Source organism: Amphiura filiformis, chromosome 16 (genome assembly GCF_039555335.1).
Source record: "Amphiura filiformis chromosome 16, Afil_fr2py, whole genome shotgun sequence".
Lineage (NCBI taxonomy): Eukaryota > Metazoa > Echinodermata > Ophiuroidea > Amphilepidida > Amphiuridae > Amphiura > Amphiura filiformis.
In genome coordinates, this window is record NC_092643.1 from 36,334,832 (window position 1) to 36,354,008 (window position 19,177).

The 19,177-nt window shown below is 35.9% G+C and overlaps 2 protein-coding genes across 9 annotated transcripts in view; one reads left to right on the forward strand and one right to left on the reverse strand.

Moving 5' to 3' along the window:
* The window catches only part of LOC140135932 (uncharacterized), a 304,873-nt gene that overhangs the window by 279,382 nt on the left and 6,314 nt on the right, over positions 1–19,177 (reverse strand). For all 8 annotated transcript variants that reach the window (XM_072157616.1, XM_072157617.1, XM_072157619.1 and 5 more), the window contains exons 2-5: positions 5,529–5,767; positions 4,157–4,344; positions 1,520–1,626; positions 1,070–1,146 (exon numbers count right to left, since the gene is read on the reverse strand). In XM_072157616.1, the coding sequence (XP_072013717.1) occupies positions 1,070–1,146; positions 1,520–1,626; positions 4,157–4,344; positions 5,529–5,733 (577 nt within the window). In that variant the 5' untranslated portion in view covers positions 5,734–5,767. The remainder of the gene's footprint in view (positions 1–1,069; positions 1,147–1,519; positions 1,627–4,156; positions 4,345–5,528; positions 5,768–19,177) is intronic.
* Positions 10,801–11,253, forward strand: LOC140172612 (uncharacterized). The gene has a single exon (XM_072195749.1). The coding sequence runs from the start codon at positions 10,801–10,803 to the stop codon at positions 11,251–11,253; it is 453 nt and encodes a 150-aa protein (XP_072051850.1).

Below are 19,177 nucleotides of genomic sequence, written 5' to 3' on the forward strand. Positions count from 1 at the left end.
TACATTTGTACACTCATTGAATGATTTTTGAAAATTTGGGTACTAAAACTCATACTCTGCAACTTAGGTCAAATTTTGCACTATGATTGTTTAATTGAGGTTATTGAATTATGCCATTGGGATGAGGCTGTTGTGGTCCATAGTAATATTTGCTGCAATCAGAACTTCCATTTGAATTCATTTTAATCTCAGAGCGAGGGGTATTATATCGTGTTTCAAAAGCGACACGTCGTTATAATTGAAGACCGAATTAAAAAGACTAGTTTGCGTATGACGTTCTGTCAAGCAGACCAAAAATGCCGTACTGCGCAGGTCAGCGTCCAATCACGTCGCGCCTTTGTACTGACGTCAGAAGCAAACTAGTCTTTTTAATTCGGTCTTCAATTATATCACTTCTAATGCCCATTTCTATTCACTGTTATGTATTCTTCTCCCGTGTATTATATTACGAACTACCCTTCATAGCCATATAATTCGGTTGATGGGTGGAAAATTAAGCACCCATTTCCTAAAGTTTTTTGACCTGACTATTCGTAAAGGTCTTTTTCGTTAGAAAAAAATTCGGATAATTTGTGAATTTTTAACAAAATATCGAATGAAAAAAGTTACTGAGCGTGTAAACCACGTTGAATTGTCTGCATTGATGAGATTCAAAAGGGTCCAACCTGTTCTCCAAAATAAAAATAAATAACATGATTTCTTTGGGGGTTTTGACACACCTATACAAAATTATAGCAAAATCGGCCATCGTGAAATGCATGTAATCATGTCTTCAAAAACAAAAACTGTAATCATGTCTTCAAAAACAAAAACAGAGCGTGATCCAAAATGCAACACTGAATATAAATGCCTTTTTTTAATAATTTCCTATGAGCTTATAAAAATAATCATGTTAAGGTATTAGTCTGTAGAGTTTTCTCCTTCATTTGAACCATACATTTTGTACACGTATTGTTAAAATGGCAGACCCCTCCCATTTCTGGCCAATTTTTTTTTAAATGTTCAAACCCGTTAACACGTATATTCTGCCATAGGATATACAGTAATAAAATAATATAGTTTGATCTACCTGTGGTTTGGAAATTTATATTAGCTGATCGAATATTCGTGAAAAAGTTTGTTCGTGGACCTCCCACAACAGCGGCCCTGTAAGAAAAACACAATATAAACATTAATCATGAATAGAATAGAATGGAAAGAAAGAAAGAAAGAAAGAAAGAAAGAAAGAAAGAAAGAAAGAAAGAAAGAAAGAAAGAAAGAAAGAAAAAGAAAGAAAGAAAGAAAGAAAGAAAGAAAGAAAAGAAAAAAGAAAGAAAGAAAGAAAGAAAGAAAGAAAGAAAGAAAGAAAGAAAGAAAGAAAGAAAGAAAGAAAGAAAGAAAGAAAGAAAGAAAGAAGAAAATAAATCTTGGTTACGGGCCTGGCAAAAGGCCGTGGTGGTGTATCATCTCTTCTCGAATTGTGACTTGGGTCCCGACATTTAACCATGTGCAGTGTCCTCTGCAACATGTTCAAACTTACCAGAAGTAAATCTGGCCTAGTCCGCTATTAGAAGTCGACCATGATCCAACAACGGTAGTATGACTCTGTACCTGTCCTGAATTAAGGTTATAATGGCCCCACGTGTTCTGAAATATAAACAAACACATGCATGACACAGTTAATGTGGGATCAAGGTGCGATTGATAAGCTATCTCCATATTTTGTATTAATATGTTCATCTGGATTGTTCATAAACACTATTTGATGGGAATTCATACTAACAAATCCATTTTTGGTGACATACTAGGGCTGTGAGAGTCGGTTCATAAGATCAATGCCGGGTCAATGGGTTACAACCAAGGAGGTTAGAGATAGAAAGGAGAAGAAATAGATTATGTAATGCTTTGTTCCTCTGTGCCGATTTGATTTCCGAAACGCTATTCATCGAGCGGTAAATTTTGTTCGGGACAAAGGGCTTCCTCATTTAAATCGGTAACTGACCTGACAGCGTGTGTTTCTGTCGAAATTAACCTCATATTTGGCTATTTTAGCTCAAAAAATGCCCAATTCCACTTTTGTCCCATATTTCACCAGTTTAGTTCCAATAGGCCTATGGTAAAATATTCCGCGCGCATGTGTACAATACGGTGCTGGATTCACTATACCGGGGGTATTTAAAAAAATCCTACCCCCACCCCAATGTTAAAAAGAAATCTACACCACTGCTAAAGTGTAGGCATAAGAAAGAATAAGTGCAGAGAAGGGAAAAGAAAGAAAATGATAATTATTATTATAGAAACTGAGCATATCCAGCACTAGGCAGCCATTCAATGATCCCAAAACCTTTATGCGTTACGTAATTAAGACACGCAGTCAGATGTATTTCACACCTGCCAAACACAAGTCACCCAATTTCGATAACTGGACGTTGAATGTACACTCTCATGAATATTGATTGGCAACATTTTCCAATATGTCAGCGATCAAATCGGACACAATAGAACAATAAACCCTGCAGTGCGTTGGGCCAAGCCACAAGCATGCACAGAAGAAATACCGCGCCGAAAAGTTTTAATTGGCTGATGGACAGCTGTGATCACTGAGTTAATACACGAAGAATAAATATGCCAATAAGAAACACTGTCTGTATTTTATGAACTGAATTATATCGAACAAATGTTTTGGTGAGGAGTATAATTAATTTATTATTAATCCATTCACTATCCAAAATCACCATACCTACATATCCGTATAATGAGACCTTCCAAAATAATGGTACCCAACTTCTCCCGAATTGGTTTTAAAGTGTTGAAAAAAAACCTTTCAATTTCAAAAGAATTACAGGTAAACGCTCACTAAATGTTTTGGAAACACAAAAATCCCGTTAGGTCTCAGCAAATGTTAACACTTTGACTTTCTTTGAAAGTGGATATTTTTTCAAATAAGTAACAAAAACTGGGTATCTAAGTTAATTGGACAGACAGTAGGTCTAATCATATAAAGAGGTTATAGGGCGGGATTGACAATACTTTATTCACGTTTGAAGAATGAATTATGAATAATAATGCCATCCTATGACCATGGCTGCACTGGGTTCATCTCATTACCACCACACTTCAAAAGCAGCATAGGTAGTAACACTTCATAAACACTTGAACACTTTAATGGCTACGGTTTGTACAGTGAAGGCATATGTTGTTTATGTTCTTATTAACACAAGATAGTGTTTTACATAAACATCGTCATATTTTTACATGTCTTGGTGTTTATAAATTAACATCCCTATACCTTCACTATATAAACCTTAGCCATTAAAGTGTTCAAGTGTTTATTAAGTTTGCTCTGCTGTTTTTGCAGTGCATGTTGTTAATTTGGTTGCACCATGCAATCCACAAGGTCCGCACTTGTATCCAGTACCGTAAATGCACCCTATCTTTTACTGTGGAAGCTAACATTCTGATGGGTTTAAGTTTAAGCCGATTTATCAGACTTTTTTTATAGATCTTAAACTTTTGAGACTTTACTTTGGAATGTTTTTAGGGAAAAAGGGAAATAAATTATATAAATTATGCAAAAACAGTGTTTAGAAATGAAACACTTTTCTAAACATAATGTTGCCTTAACTTTGTAAATACGCTTAGAAGCTAAACAACATTGGTCAGTGATAGTGTTCAATTTCAAAACATCTGACATCCAACGTTTCTAAACACATTCTTGCCTTCACTTTCTAAACACTGTTTTTACAGTGTATCGAACAATTATCACTTCAAAGACCGAAAACCAATTTTTTCAATAATAGGCCTATCGCATTATATCGCAAATCAAAATTATTTGATATCAGAAGGACATTCCTCGTATTCAGAATGCAATTTGGTGTGTCTGATGTGCTCTCACAAATCCCACAATAAAGTGCTGTGCAATGGTGGGTGACCGAGCCCTTTAAAATTCCAAATGGCTCTGGTTCAAACCCCGGGTTCAAACCCAGGAGCACCAAATGTGGATCAAATTTACATTAACCGTTGCAAATTTGATAGAAATTAGATCGGTGTATACAATATGAATTTCCCATTGGACCACCATTATACTCCAATATATTCAAAAGTCAAATGTATTTTTTTCCATGTACTTGACGTTATTCTGGAAAAGAAAATAGAAAAATACAAGTTTTTAACTTACCGCTGCCGCTTCAGTAGCACCCGGCCCTAGTAAAGTTCCAGTAAATGCCGCGTTTGACAAAACACATGATATCCCTTGTGTATTACTGGGTAAGTTAGTCCACACTCCTACAATGCTGTTATCCGATACACGACGAGCTTGAATAATAAATCCTCGGAATTGCGTAAGACTTTCTGAAGATATAGTAACTGTGGGTGGAATTAAAGAATGATATACATTTCATGATACAAGACCCGATTTCACAAAAACGCATCAAAGTATCTTGTCGCTAACTAACATCTCTCCAATATCATTACATTATCTCCATCTTCTTTGCTCTTCTCTTTTATTTGCTCTCTTCCAGTATATCCGGTACCAAATCTCGCCGTCCCGAAATGGGACGAATCGTTTTCGACTGTATATTCAATTGGGTGATTTGAATTTTTCAAACTTTTTTTTTCAATCAAAAGGAGTGATTCTCAATCTTTTACAATCTATTAGTGATTAAAGTTAGGGACAAATCTTATTCGATTGAATTTTCAGTAAAAAGGATTTATTTTCAATCTTTTGCCGTCCCAAATTAGGGACAAGTCCTTGAAAAAAAAAAAAGATTGAAAATGTTCACTTTAAAACAGTTTGAAATCTCATTCCAAACATATGCAACAAATGTCATTTGGCAGTACATTAGGAGTAACACTTGATTAAATAGTGTAATGATCAGTCTACAAAGAGAGTTATAAAACAAGAAAACATTTCAATTTATTTTTCAATCTATTTAGATTGATTGCTATCATCATTTGTTAAAAGATTGACATATTTCAATCGGCCAATTTAAGAGAGATATTCAAGTTCAAATTCATACACCCCCATGGAAGAGATGACCTTAATTTTCCGTACAGAGGGTGTAGATTTTAAATGGAAGCTGTCGCCAGTTACCATGTATACAGACCCATACTGTGATAGGAGTTACAACTAAGTAGCTTACGGTACAACATATTTTTAGCAAATATGGTTGTTTATAACCAAGTATTTCAATATTAAAAATGAAAAAGAGTATATCTTCATTTGAAATTCACACTCCCTGTGTGGGACATTAAGGTCATTTCTTCCATAGAGGGTGCATGGATTTCAACAGGAATAACCACATTTTGGAGCAGACGACACTGAGTGGGTAACTCCATTTGAAATTCACACTCCCTGTGTGGGAGATTAAGGTCATGTCTTCCATAAGAGGTGTATGGATTTCAACAGGAATAACCACATTTTGGAGCAGACGACACTGAATGGGTGACTCCATTTGAAATTCACACCCCTGTGTGGGAGATTAAGGCCCGGGATTAAGGTCATGTCTTCCATAGGGGGTGTATGGATTTCAACCGGAATAGCCTATTACCTTGCAGCTGTTGGTTGACAGCATATGTTTGTCCACTGACAGTTACCCTGTACGGGTTGTTACCAACAGCTGTGCTTGTGCCATGTCCTTCTCCAGGGTCTAGCGTGCCACAGACAGAAGGAACATTCTCCACTCCTGGACCTGTTGAAAATGAGTAGGCGCAACCTGAGAGAGCACCCAGCACTAAAAGTATAGTCAACGCCATTTGGTCACCAATAACCACCCAAGCTGTCTTGGATCTGCAAGAGAGAAACATGTTTCAGGAAAAAAATTATATTCTTGTTAAATCAGAATATTATCTTGTGCGTTTTTGGATTATCAGAGTTAAATGTTTTAACTATTTTTTTAAAGCGCAGTGATTTATAGTATGCTACGCACAGAATACAATGCCTAGACATTGATCCACAAGCCTCAGCACACTTTACATGTTGTCGCTGACCACTACGGCCCACATCATTCCATAAACCATTAAACAACAATTCAGGGACTTTGCTGCTTCAAGAGCGCACACCCTAGACATTCCACAAATAACCTCCGCAACGAGGATCAGCTCCCCGAGTTTCGTACGGGTTACAACGAGACAAATTAGCACTAAGTTCCTGGTGCAGGTGAATTTCAAACTAACTTTTCCACGAGAGCGTACTAGGCACCACCAGGGTTCGAACCCGCAACCTCTCACACCATAGTCGAACGCCTTATCGATTGAGCTAACTTCCCAGCAAACACAAAACGTTTTCGACATCATTCGCAAAAGGTTATAATAGGTTGTCAGAAAACGTTTAACTGTCGGGTTATATAAAGGGTATAAAACGTTATCATAACATTAAAAATCTTTTTTTGATAATCTACTGCTAAACAAACAAAAAATGTTTTACAGAAAACGTTTGAATGTTGGGTTATATAAAGGGTATAAAAACGTTTTAATAACATTCCAAAAACATTTTTGAAAACTTGATACAAAACATTCAAAACAGAATGTTATTTTGGGGTTGAAAAAATATTTTGCGAAAAACGTTTGCCCAAAATATTTTCAATAACGTTTTAAAAACGTTTTCATGACCTTTATATAACCCGAAATTTAAATGTTATTAAAACGTTTTGAAAAAAAAACATTTTAAGAACATTTCTGTGTTTGCTGAGTGCAAATATTTTAACATAATGTTATTTAAGTGTTGACAAAATATTTGGCAAAAAAAAATAGTTTACAATAACATTTTTGAAAACATTTAAAAAATATTATTGTAGTGTGTTTTCATACAAAACGTTTTAAAACGTTTTCGTGACCTTTATATAACCCGACATTTTAAAAAAGCCAAAATATAACTTATTAAAAACGTTTTTAAAACGTTTTTGTGTTTGCTGGGTTTACTGCCTATGTAGCAAGCATACTGTTTTTAGCATGAAATATGCGCGCACAGTGAGAGGGATATTGACTAGACCAGTGAGTCACATGGACTCATCAATATGAGTACAGAAACAATGACAACCAGATATAACCCATCTAGATTAGTCAATCTGCATCACATAACTCATTCAGCTCGGTCAAAGAGATATTGACAGGACTAAGTAAGTCACATGGACTTATCAACAGGAGTAAAGAAACAATGACAACCAGATGTGACTCATCTAGATTAGTCAATCTGTATCAAATGACTCATTCAGCATAGTTAATAGGATATTGACTAGACTAAGTGAGTCGAAGCGAGTCACATGGACTCATCAATAGGAGTCCAGCAACAATGACAAACAAACTCATCTAGATTAGTCAATATGTGTTAGATGACTCATTCAGAAAAGTGAACAGAATATTGACTAGACTAGTTGAGTCGTAGTGAGCAACCAGAGGACTACAGTTTGTCCACTCTGAAGTACAAAGTGACAACTCGCGCGTATACAGCGCGTAAACAGTGCGCAGTACTGCGTCTCTGCTGCATGTATGCGTGCCTTCAAAGTCGGCACAATGTGTGCGTCTGCGTCGGAACTTTGTACTTCAGAGTAGACTGACTGTAGTCAATCTGTATCAAATGGCTCAAACATCAAAATGGACTCATCAAAGTTAGCTCAGCAATCAATGCCAACCAAATGTGGCTCATCTAGGTTAGTTGGCCTGTATCAGATAACTCATCATGGTAAGTCAGATGGATATTGACTATACTTAATTCAAAATGAGTCACATGGACTCATTAAAGTAATATCAACAGCAATATGAAATTATTGTGACTCATGTAATGTAGTATGTCTGAATCAAATTACTCATCTTGTTAGTAAATGGACATTGACGTGACTAGACGTTTCATATATGTCGCGTAGCTATTATGAGAAGTTTATAATGACCGATGTCACCATGTCGATTTGTAAGCGCTCTTTAGCAAAATCTTGTTTCATTGAATTTACAACCGTATGACAAAACAGGTGAAAATAGTAAAAAAAAAATTCACAAGATTCACAAATTCGCAAAGAGAATTGGCCATTGTTCAATGTACGCGGTAATTAAAGCGCGTGTTTGACAGGCGTACGCTAACGCAGCACGCACGTTTTGAGATGACCGTGCGATCGGCGAATTGCCGGACTAGACAAAGACATCATTTCGATCCAATTCATGGCTGTGTTTTTTCTACAGTGTGGGTCAAAGAAAGTATATCGTTCTTTAATCGTTCTTTAATTGTAAATACTCGTATTTTGAATCTGTCTCACTATGGACCACAATGGCCTCATCCCAATGCCATAGTTCAATAACCTCAATTAAACAATCAGAGAGCAAAATTTGACCTCAAGTTGCGGAGTATGAGTTTGTGTACCCAAATTTCCAAAGGTCATTCCATGAATGTGCAACTGTATTGGGGTTAAAGAAATGTGCCCTGATAGATGAGCATGTTGTGGATCCTAGTGTCTATCCCAAAGTTATTTCTAGTTCCCCATCAAAGCAAATCCGTGTTTTACTTTGGATGCAGATCTTCTGAAGTACAAACACCGCATGTACTAATAAATATCATGGCAGATATAAATGTTGTTTTATTGGTATAGCATATTACTTTGCGAATTATTATATTCCGGGGAACTTGCATTCGAGTTCAGTGTCACTTCTTTCACCATAAAATGTGTTAAATTGTTTTGCTATGATAGTTAATCCGATTATTACGTCACTTCGCAGGCGAATAGCAAGGCCCGTGGACAAGGAGCAGCGCGGGCCCTTTTAACATTTCATTTATCAGCCATGTCAGCCCTAGGCCTATCCCTAACTCACGTCATTTTCGCTTTTGCTCGGGGCCCTTCGAATACGCAGCTGAAGATGGTTCAAAAATCCAAGGAAGATGCAAATTCAAAAGTTGCAGTTTGCTCCATTGCATGCTCTATTGGTTTGTACACAAAGCGTTGTCGAACAACAGAGCTGGTGCGGTCTGTATCGTAGAATTTACAAAATTGAAATGTTTGCTCCATTGAACTTCCCTTAACCTGCGTAATTTTATTATTCTTACATGTCAGCAGTTAAACGAAGGGCAATGTCTATTGAACGCTCTGGCTCACTCGTTTCAAGATTCAACAATTAAATTTTTCCACGCATTTTAATTCACACAGTCATACAGGCCTATTCAGTGATTTGCTCATCCGGACAAAAATCATCAAAATTCAGATTTTGGTACCTTTGTCATTGTCATAGAGATGTGCTAACATAGCCTGCTAGTGGTTCAACCGAAAGCCGTGTATAATAAGACATTTTACATGAATCTGTAATTTATATACTGACAGTATATAAAATTTATATACTGACAGTATATAAATTAGCTACAAGTATTTGAAAGGGGCTTCAACTTCGTCAATACTGCAGGTTTCTTTGTTTTTTGCCAAATGTTTCGTTTCAAACATACCAAATGACAATTTGAATGACTTATCCTTCACTTTTAAGTAATTTATTAACAATTTTATTTTTTTACACTTGCGCTGGGATCACTGAATGGGTCTTTAAATCAGCCTTGAAAACTGCAACGCATTAAATAAGAAAAATACTTGATGTCAAGTTAATATTGTCCGCTTCTGCTTCTTCTTTATAATATTGCACCACTTCCCGTTTGCAATTTGTTTCCGTAGTTCACAATTGCATCGCATATATACATTTAGTTTTTCCTCAAGAATTTTTTTGTTACGTTTCCTGAAACAAATTGGGTCAAAAAACCGTTTTGGGAGATTTTCTCCAAAAGGACCAAAACTGAGTATTTTTGCCCAAATTTGACCTTACAGAAAGATTTGTGAAGTCTTTGCCATTCTAACTTCAGACCAGCAATTTAGTAGTAAGGAGACTCAACTGAAAATTGGCATTTCAATTGATGTATGGTAATTTTTTATAGTAAAACATTTTGTTACTCCTAAACGGTATAAATTACTAGTATATGCAAGTCGAAGTGTATTATGTCTTGTTCTCACGATGGAACATAATTATATTGAAAAGCATGAATGCTTCTGTCTGAGTTGTGACATTTACAAGTCGTGACTAAACAGTTCGTGCAAAATTGGGACAAACCAAATGAACAGTGAAAAAGGGCCCTAATCTCCTGTTGTTTTGATCTAAATTTAGATGTGATCTAACTTGCATTGAAAATAATTATTGATTGCAATACCAGGATTTCAAAATGACCAAATGACAATTTGAATGACTTGTCCTTCACTTTTAAGCAATTTATAAACAATTTTAATTTGTTTACACTTTCGCTGGGATCACTGAATGGGTCTTTAAATTGATCACTACTACTCAACATGTACAGGAACATTTGTGACATTGTCCCCATTTAAGGGGGTACTACACCCCTGAGGTAAATTTGTGACTATTTTTGCAATTTTAACAAAAAATAATAACACACTGGTAAGAAAAGTTATGTATATTATTGGGGCAAGGAATCCAATTATTACACTGATATTTCAGTGACTCAAGACAAGCGGTTCAGTATATATTCTAGGAAATGAGGTACATCCTAGCGGTACCTTATTTCTTATTATAAATAACGAACCGCTTGTCTTGGGTCACTGAAATTGCAGTGTAGTAACTGGATTCCTTGCCCCTATAATATACATAACTTTGTTACCACTGTGTTATTAGTTTTGAGAAAAATGCAAAATAGACAACAATTATCGAGGGTGTAAATACCCCTTAAATGATTTGTTCACACATAATAGTACTTGTTTAAGCCACTGCGAAACTTACATAAAGTTATGTACTACAACTATTGGGGGTATGGGAAGGAAGCAAAGTGAATTTCAGGGAAGGGTAATCAACCCAAGGATGAAAGTCAACTTTTGGTCAACTAATGGTCCTTACCGGCCAATTGTGGACTACACAGGCTCAATCGCATATAATGTATCCAGATCACTTGCTGACATTTTAGCACCGTTAGTAGGGCAGACCATTCACCATGACAACAATTCGGGTCAATTAGCTGAAGAACTTACAAGCTACGTAATTGACGATAATGACATGTTCAACTCACATGATGTAGTGTCATCATTCACAAATACTCCAATAGACGAGGCGCTAAACATCATCAAGTGTAAGCTAGAAGAAGACAAAGCTTTAAAAAATAGAACTCTTTTGATAGTTGACGACATCATAGAGTTATTAAAATTTGTCCTCACCACAACGTACTTTGTCTTCAGAGGCACCATGTACAGACAAAAATTTGGTTCGGCTATGGGAAGCCCGGTTTCACCGATCGTGTCTAACTTATGGAGTGGTTAGAACAACAAGCCATCCATACTGCTCCCCTTGACTGCAAACCAAAGTTATGGAAACGTTATGTTGATGACATTTTGGAAGTAATTCAGAAAGGATCGGTAGACATGCTTACGCAGCACCTCAACCAAGTAGACCCAACAAATAGTATCAAATTTACTCATGAGACAGAGCAGGAAAATCAAATTCCATTTCTTGACACGCTTATTGTGAAAAAAACCAGACGGCTCTATTAAACTTCTTGTTTACCGCAAAAAGACACACACCAACCAGTATCTGAACTTCCAATCTCATCATCCGCTACAGCACAAGCTAGGTGTGATAAGAACTTTATTAGACAGAATGAACAAGGTAGTAACAGAAGAAAGTGACAAAGAGGCTGAAAAACAGACCATCCAAACAGCCCTCCAGAAATGTGGTTACTCTCGGTGAGCTTTTGAGAAAGTGGAAAGCGCCATAAAACAAAAGCAGCAACAAGGTAAACCAGCAAAAAAGAAATATGTTACCAACAGAAATAAAGGACTGGTTGTTATTCCCTATGTCCAAGGTCTGTTAGAAAAAGCACAGCGGATTTTCAAAAAACACAATATTGCCACAGCAATGAAGCCCATGACCACTCTGCGCAATATTCTGGTACATCCCAAAGACAAAAGAGAAAAGGATAAAATCACAGATTGTGTATATGAAATTCCATGCCAAGGTTATTGTGAAGCTACATATGTTGCAGAAACGGGCAGAGCGTTCGGTACCAGAAAACGGGAACATGTCAAATCGGTGGAAAAAACATCGAAAAACAGATTTACCAGGGCATCTGAATCAGATTTTCTCACTTCTGCATTAGCTCATCACGTAGCTCAAAATAACCATGTTATAGGCTGGGAGGATAGCTCTATTCTTACAACTGAAAATGACAAGTACAGGGTGTCCCAGAAAAAATTACCGAGCGAATAAAATTGAACGTAAGTCGAGTAATAGACATCAAAATCAAAAAATTTAAAATGTAGCGCATAGCTGATTTTGTTGTGCATCACATACGAAAATTTTATTTGATTCGGTTGACTGGTTGCGAAGAAATGAACGATTACATAATGCGTGCATCAAGTCAGTTCATTCCAAGTTTGATCAACAGGCGCTTTTTTTCATACTCGCTCACCGCTTCCTAAAGTTTGTGTATCTCATTCAATTTAGTCCACATTATCTATTTTGTAACTGTCATTTATGCTTTCACTGAAGATAAATAACAATTTGTCCGAGAAAACTTTGATTTCTGCAATTGGAAACTTTCCAACTTCAATTCTTTATGTTGTGCAAATATATTATATTTTCACTTTCCAACGAATAACAATGATCAAGTGCTTACAGCTTTACGTGTGATTTTTGATTGATACCATGCAACATTAATGTTGAAGTTTTAAAAGATTTAAACTTTGCATTACAATTTTTTGGCAATATTCCAAAAACAGTAATGTGTGTGAGAAATTTTTTCAGCCATCTGGAATTCTTTATGCAATAATTCTTTATGCAACATTTATATCAACGTTAACGAAAAAATAGCGAGCATCGTCTTATATGCAAGCTTTAATTTTCAATATCGTGCATGTTTTCAAATTTGAACAGAACCTAATTAATGTTTTGCAAGAAACTGATTGTTTAAAAAACGATTTAATAGAACAAAATATAAAGCCCATTGACAGTTACCCACTAGTATACATTGAGTTGAATGATCTTTCTTTCAAACTTGGAATGAAGTGAATTGACGCATGCGTTATGTAATCGCTCATTACTTCGCGATCAGTCAACCGATCCCAGTAAAATTGGCGTATAAGATGCAGAATAAGATGGGCTACACGCTGACGTTTAGAGTTTTGGATTCTAATGTCTATTTTTCGACTTACGTTCATTCATTCGCCCGGTATTTTTTTCTGGGACACCCTGTATACTGTACAAGATGGGTCAATGAATCCATTTGGACCCGGAGGCGGGGCACCCAATCTATGAACAGAGTTGATGGCACATTCAAATTAAGCCACCTTTATGATGTATTGATCACTGGTGATGAAAGTGATACTTCAATCAATACCAACAAGAAGTCAACTGGCAACAACTCAAGCAGATCAGTGCATCATCTGGCTGATGGAAAGAGCAGACCTTAGCTCTTGAAACATCCCATACAGTAAGTGTTTCAATTGGACTTGTATAGAAGAAATGTTTAATTAATGGTATAAAGGCATATAACGTTTTTATAACATTAAAAACATTTTTGATAACTTGCTGCAATTATTCTAACATAATGATATTTAAGTGTTGAAATAGTATGGAAAATATTTTACAATAACATTTTGAAAATATTTTAGAAATATTGTTGTAATGTATTTTCATACAAAACGTGTTTAAACGTTTCCATGACTTTTATGTAACCCGATATTTAATGTTATTAATTTATTATTTATTTATTTATTTATTTATTTATTTATTTATTATTTATTTGTTGTTTGGTGTGGCGCTCTTGTTCAGGCACACTGCATATTGATGGGTACCAACTGTGATGTGCCCTGAGTAATTTAATTTAATTATTTAGCTTTGTTTACAAGCTGAAAGTATTTTATGAGATGGGAACCCCCTTGCACTTGCAAGACCTGGTGTGTAAAGTCATTTTGGGATCCCCCCCCCAAAAAAAAAAAATTACTGTAAACAAAGTCAGATCTATGTTTGGAACTTGGAAATCCCCAGTTTAGTGTATTGCACCATAGGAAAAAACCCAGGAACTGGTGTAATGTGAAAGGTTAATGTTTATAATTAATCTTGGGAAGTCCCAAGCTTGCATCATCTGTTGTGATGAGTACTGGTATAAAAGCTGGAGGCTTGAGTTTGGACTTTACAGAATATCATGGGAGATTGTAAAACTCCACATGTGTGTTGGTCTTCGTGCTTCAAAAAGGAAGTACATTTTATCCAGTTTACATAGCCAATAATTGACCTATTTTAATACAGCAAAGAAGGAGATTTTTGAGTACACAAATGTGCTCTTCCTCATCGAAGGATTAAAGTTCTTCTGTCGACTTGCTGGAGTCTGGTATTTTAAAAGAACACATCTGTCAAATACAGTGGAGCAGTGTTAAAGAAGCCTGTTTCCTGGAGAAAGAGTGATTGGTGAAAGAAGTACCATTTTGGAAAAAGCAGCGCAAGGAGATAAGCGTTTGGATAAAGCAGTGCACGGAGATACGTGTTTGGAGAAAGCAGCGCAAGGAGATAACTATTTGAACACGTGAGGATTTTATACGCAAGGATATATAAATGCAAGTGTATGGATTTCGCTGATTTTCGCAGAACAAGTGAACAACAGGATATATATCAGCCGTTGAAAAAAATTGTAAATGAACAAGATAGTCATCAAGAAGAAGACTGCTGGTAAAGTACTGAGTAGTTGAAATATGTGACCCGGCAGCACAAACGAGCCGTAAATTCCCAAATTGTATTCTGAGTTATGGTGTAAAATGTGTACGAAGGTCGTATTCATCGGTCACTTAAGCTGGCGCGACATCTGTCTTATTTTGATAGTCACAACACCAATCAATAATCCTATTATTGAAGTGGATAATAAGCTTCTACCTTAGATGGCTATAGAACTTTTAATAGCTCTGGTCTTTGTTTGCTTTTGCTAAATCCTTTTCAAGTGGTGGGTTATTTGTATAGGTATGCATAACCAACAATTAACAATGAGAGAACCTTCTTAAACCTCGTTGACTTGGGGATGATTTGAAATGACCGCCAATTATGACTGTTTGATATTTATTGCCAGCAATGTGGAAAAAGAGACACTCATAGAAACGAAAAAAGCTATAATTTTGTTGAAGGAGCAAAGTTTAACTAACCATAACTCCGCTTCTGGATATCGTTTGAAGTCAAATGATATACCATTTTTAAGTTTATGATGTTTATTTTTAAACACGAAATAAAACAAAATTGACCGGGGAGGAATTTACGGCTCATTCGCCGTGGACGGTCACATATTAGTGGGATTGTGTGATTATTTTTGTATATGCATTTGGTGTCATATATTGTACAATCATATTTTGCTTTTAATTAAACACTTAGATTTTGTTAGCTTAATCAATCAGTGTATTTGTGTTGTGCATTCGTGTGAATTTGGGTAAAAGGTGATGTTGGCCTTGAGTCAGTACGACTCGTAACACAACCAATACTATATTTATGAATGGATGCTGTCGTTCGGAAAGAATTACGAAAAACCTTATTTTGGGGCAATTGGGGTTCAGAATTTGTGCAGGGTATCTCAGATTATGCTAGGTACAGTAAAACCTCGTCTACAAGCATATATAGTGTTTCTGATGAAAGCTAAATTAATCCAGGCGCCATTATGGAGTTTGAGCAAATAAATTACAGATCCAAGCATATATAAACAAGTATTATTGTAAGATCAATCTATTGTATTGGCATATTTACGCATGTATCGTATTAATTTAGCTTTCATCAGAAGCACTCTATATGCTTGTAGACAAGGTTTTATTGTATTATTTGAATGGGAAACTGAAAAATAGAGCAAATGCGATTCGTAACTAGGGCTGTAGCAGCCATCAAAATTTCTGGATACAGTAAATATTTTCCGCTATAAATTTCTGGATACAGTAAATATTTTCCGCTATAAATTTTGGCTATGAAATACATGGTGACGTGAAACATTTGAAATATTAAATTTGGGCCAGTATATAAAACATTACTTTAGATATATTATTGTACCCACGAAAACTATCATGGAACAATAGAACTCAAGTTAGTCTCCTACACAGCCAGTTTGTGTCGGTCTGACACTCGTCGATCCTAACAAACATGTATGTTCGTGATAGCCACATGCAGTCTTACCCGAGACTAAAGTATTTCAATGTTGCGTGTAAATATAGCCTGACGGAACTAGTCTTCTTATTATTTTTTAAAGCTTGCTGGTCACAGCTACAGCGTGACTCTAATAGGGATATAGCCTATTTTGTATCCATATGGTTTTTTTTAATCGTCTGCACGAGGTTACTATTGTATGTGAATACCTTGTGGTCTTCATATCAGCCTGGTCGCCCTTTTTTCTTTCAAACACTCTCTACTTCTTGTCTTCTTACCAAAACAATTCATTTGCAGATTTTTCTTGCACATTTCAGCGGTTTTTAATCACGACTAGTGGGCGTGATCTATAATCCCTGCTCTGTCAGCTCTTTTTGCACCATGCACTTGCTAGACCGTGACATGTGTCCTTAATCTTTACACGAATACAAAATGTGTGCGTATTCAACTCATATGGTGAACATGATTGACAATACTTAAGGTCAAGTCGTTATTACTGTCCATTAAATAATTTAGCTTAGATTCTTGTTTTTATTCAATATTTGATAAAGTAGCGATACGTGTGAAAAATCATGAATCTATAGCAAATTACCGAGTTGCAAAACTTTTCGTGATAAAACCTCGAACGGTGGTGATGCAACTGCAAATTTCATTTTTTGCAAACCTAATCATTTACCGAGTTACGCTGCATATTCACCTCATTTTTTTTCAATCTTAGTGAATAAAGCCCAAATATACCCAGGGACCTCAAAATAGTGAACATCAGTTACTCTGTCCGCCTAACAACTACATCGCGTCAAACAAATAAATCTTGCACGCCGCGTCAAACAAAAAACGCGTATCATTTCGCGTCATCTCGCGTCATCATATATCAACCCGCAGCCTTTAAAGCAAGTGGGAAGAATTACCACGGGAAGATCAAAATGAGGGAGGAGAGTGCATGGGTTGGCGAGTCATAATGTACGATCTTATAATATGAAATTGGTTAATTTTTTTCAAACATGATTTTTTTGCACATTTGTAATGTTTACACATGTCCCAACTTGCACCTAAATTGAATCGGCCAAATTTGTTGTCTTTGTAGGTCAACAGAGCAAAGTTAGACATATTATCATAATTCAAAAAGTATGATAATATGTCTTCCCATAGAACTGCGTGGTAAATGGCCAAAATAACCAGTGGGATTTCTTTCACTTTACTTTGTTATTTCAACCTAAAATGGACAGCAACCCTTCCCGTCAGTTATTACTAATATTATTTCAACATTTTGAATAAAGAATAACAAAATCAAAATTTGAAGTGTATGGATTTCGCTGATTTTCGCAGAACAAGTGAACAACAGGATATATATCAGCCGTTGAAAAAAATTGTAAATGAACAAGATAGTCATCAAGAAGAAGACTGCTGGTAAAGTACTGAGTAGTTGAAATATGTGACCCGGCAGCACAAACGAGCCGTAAATTCCCAAATTGTATTCTGAGTTATGGTGTAAAATGTGTACGAAGGTCGTATTCATCGGTCACTTAAGCTGGCGCGACATCTGTCTTATTTTGATAGTCACAACACCAATCAATAATCCTATTATTGAAGTGGATAATAAGCTTCTACCTTAGATGGCTATAGAACTTTTAATAGCTCTGGTCTTTGTTTGCTTTTGCTAAATCCTTTTCAAGTGGTGGGTTATTTGTATAGGTATGCATAACCAACAATTAACAATGAGAGAACCTTCTTAAACCTCGTTGACTTGGGGATGATTTGAAATGACCGCCAATTATGACTGTTTGATATTTATTGCCAGCAATGTGGAAAAAGAGACACTCATAGAAACGAAAAAAGCTATAATTTTGTTGAAGGAGCAAAGTTTAACTAACCATAACTCCGCTTCTGGATATCGTTTGAAGTCAAATGATATACCATTTTTAAGTTTATGATGTTTATTTTTAAACACGAAATAAAACAAAATTGACCGGGGAGGAATTTACGGCTCATTCGCCGTGGACGGTCACATATTAGTGGGATTGTGTGATTATTTTTGTATATGAATTTGGTGTCATATATTGTACAATCATATTTTGCTTTTAATTAAACACTTAGATTTTGTTAGCTTAATCAATCAGTGTATTTGTGTTGTGCATTCGTGTGAATTTGGGTAAAAGGTGATGTTGGCCTTGAGTCAGTACGACTCGTAACACAACCAATACTATATTTATGAATGGATGCTGTCGTTCGGAAAGAATTACGAAAAACCTTATTTTGGGGCAATTGGGGTTCAGAATTTGTGCAGGGTATCTCAGATTATGCTAGGTACAGTAAAACCTCGTCTACAAGCATATATAGTGTTTCTGATGAAAGCTAAATTAATCCAGGCGCCATTATGGAGTTTGAGCAAATAAATTACAGATCCAAGCATATATAAACAAGTATTATTGTAAGATCAATCTATTGTATTGGCATATTTACGCATGTATCGTATTAATTTAGCTTTCATCAGAAGCACTCTATATGCTTGTAGACAAGGTTTTATTGTATTATTTGAATGGGAAACTGAAAAATAGAGCAAATGCGATTCGTAACTAGGGCTGTAGCAGCCATCAAAATTTCTGGATACAGTAAATATTTTCCGCTATAAATTTCTGGATACAGTAAATATTTTCCGCTATAAATTTTGGCTATGAAATACATGGTGACGTGAAACATTTGAAATATTAAATTTGGGCCAGTATATAAAACATTACTTTAGATATATTATTGTACCCACGAAAACTATCATGGAACAATAGAACTCAAGTTAGTCTCCTACACAGCCAGTTTGTGTCGGTCTGACACTCGTCGATCCTAACAAACATGTATGTTCGTGATAGCCACATGCAGTCTGGCCCGAGACTAAAGTACTTCAATGTTGCGTGTAAATATAGCCTGACGGAACTAGTCTTCTTATTATTTTTTAAAGCTTGCTGGTCACAGCTACAGCGTGACTCTAATAGGGATATAGCCTATTTTGTATCCATATGGTTTTTTTAATCGTCTGCACGAGGTTACTATTGTATGTGAATACCTTGTGGTCTTCATATCAGCCTGGTCG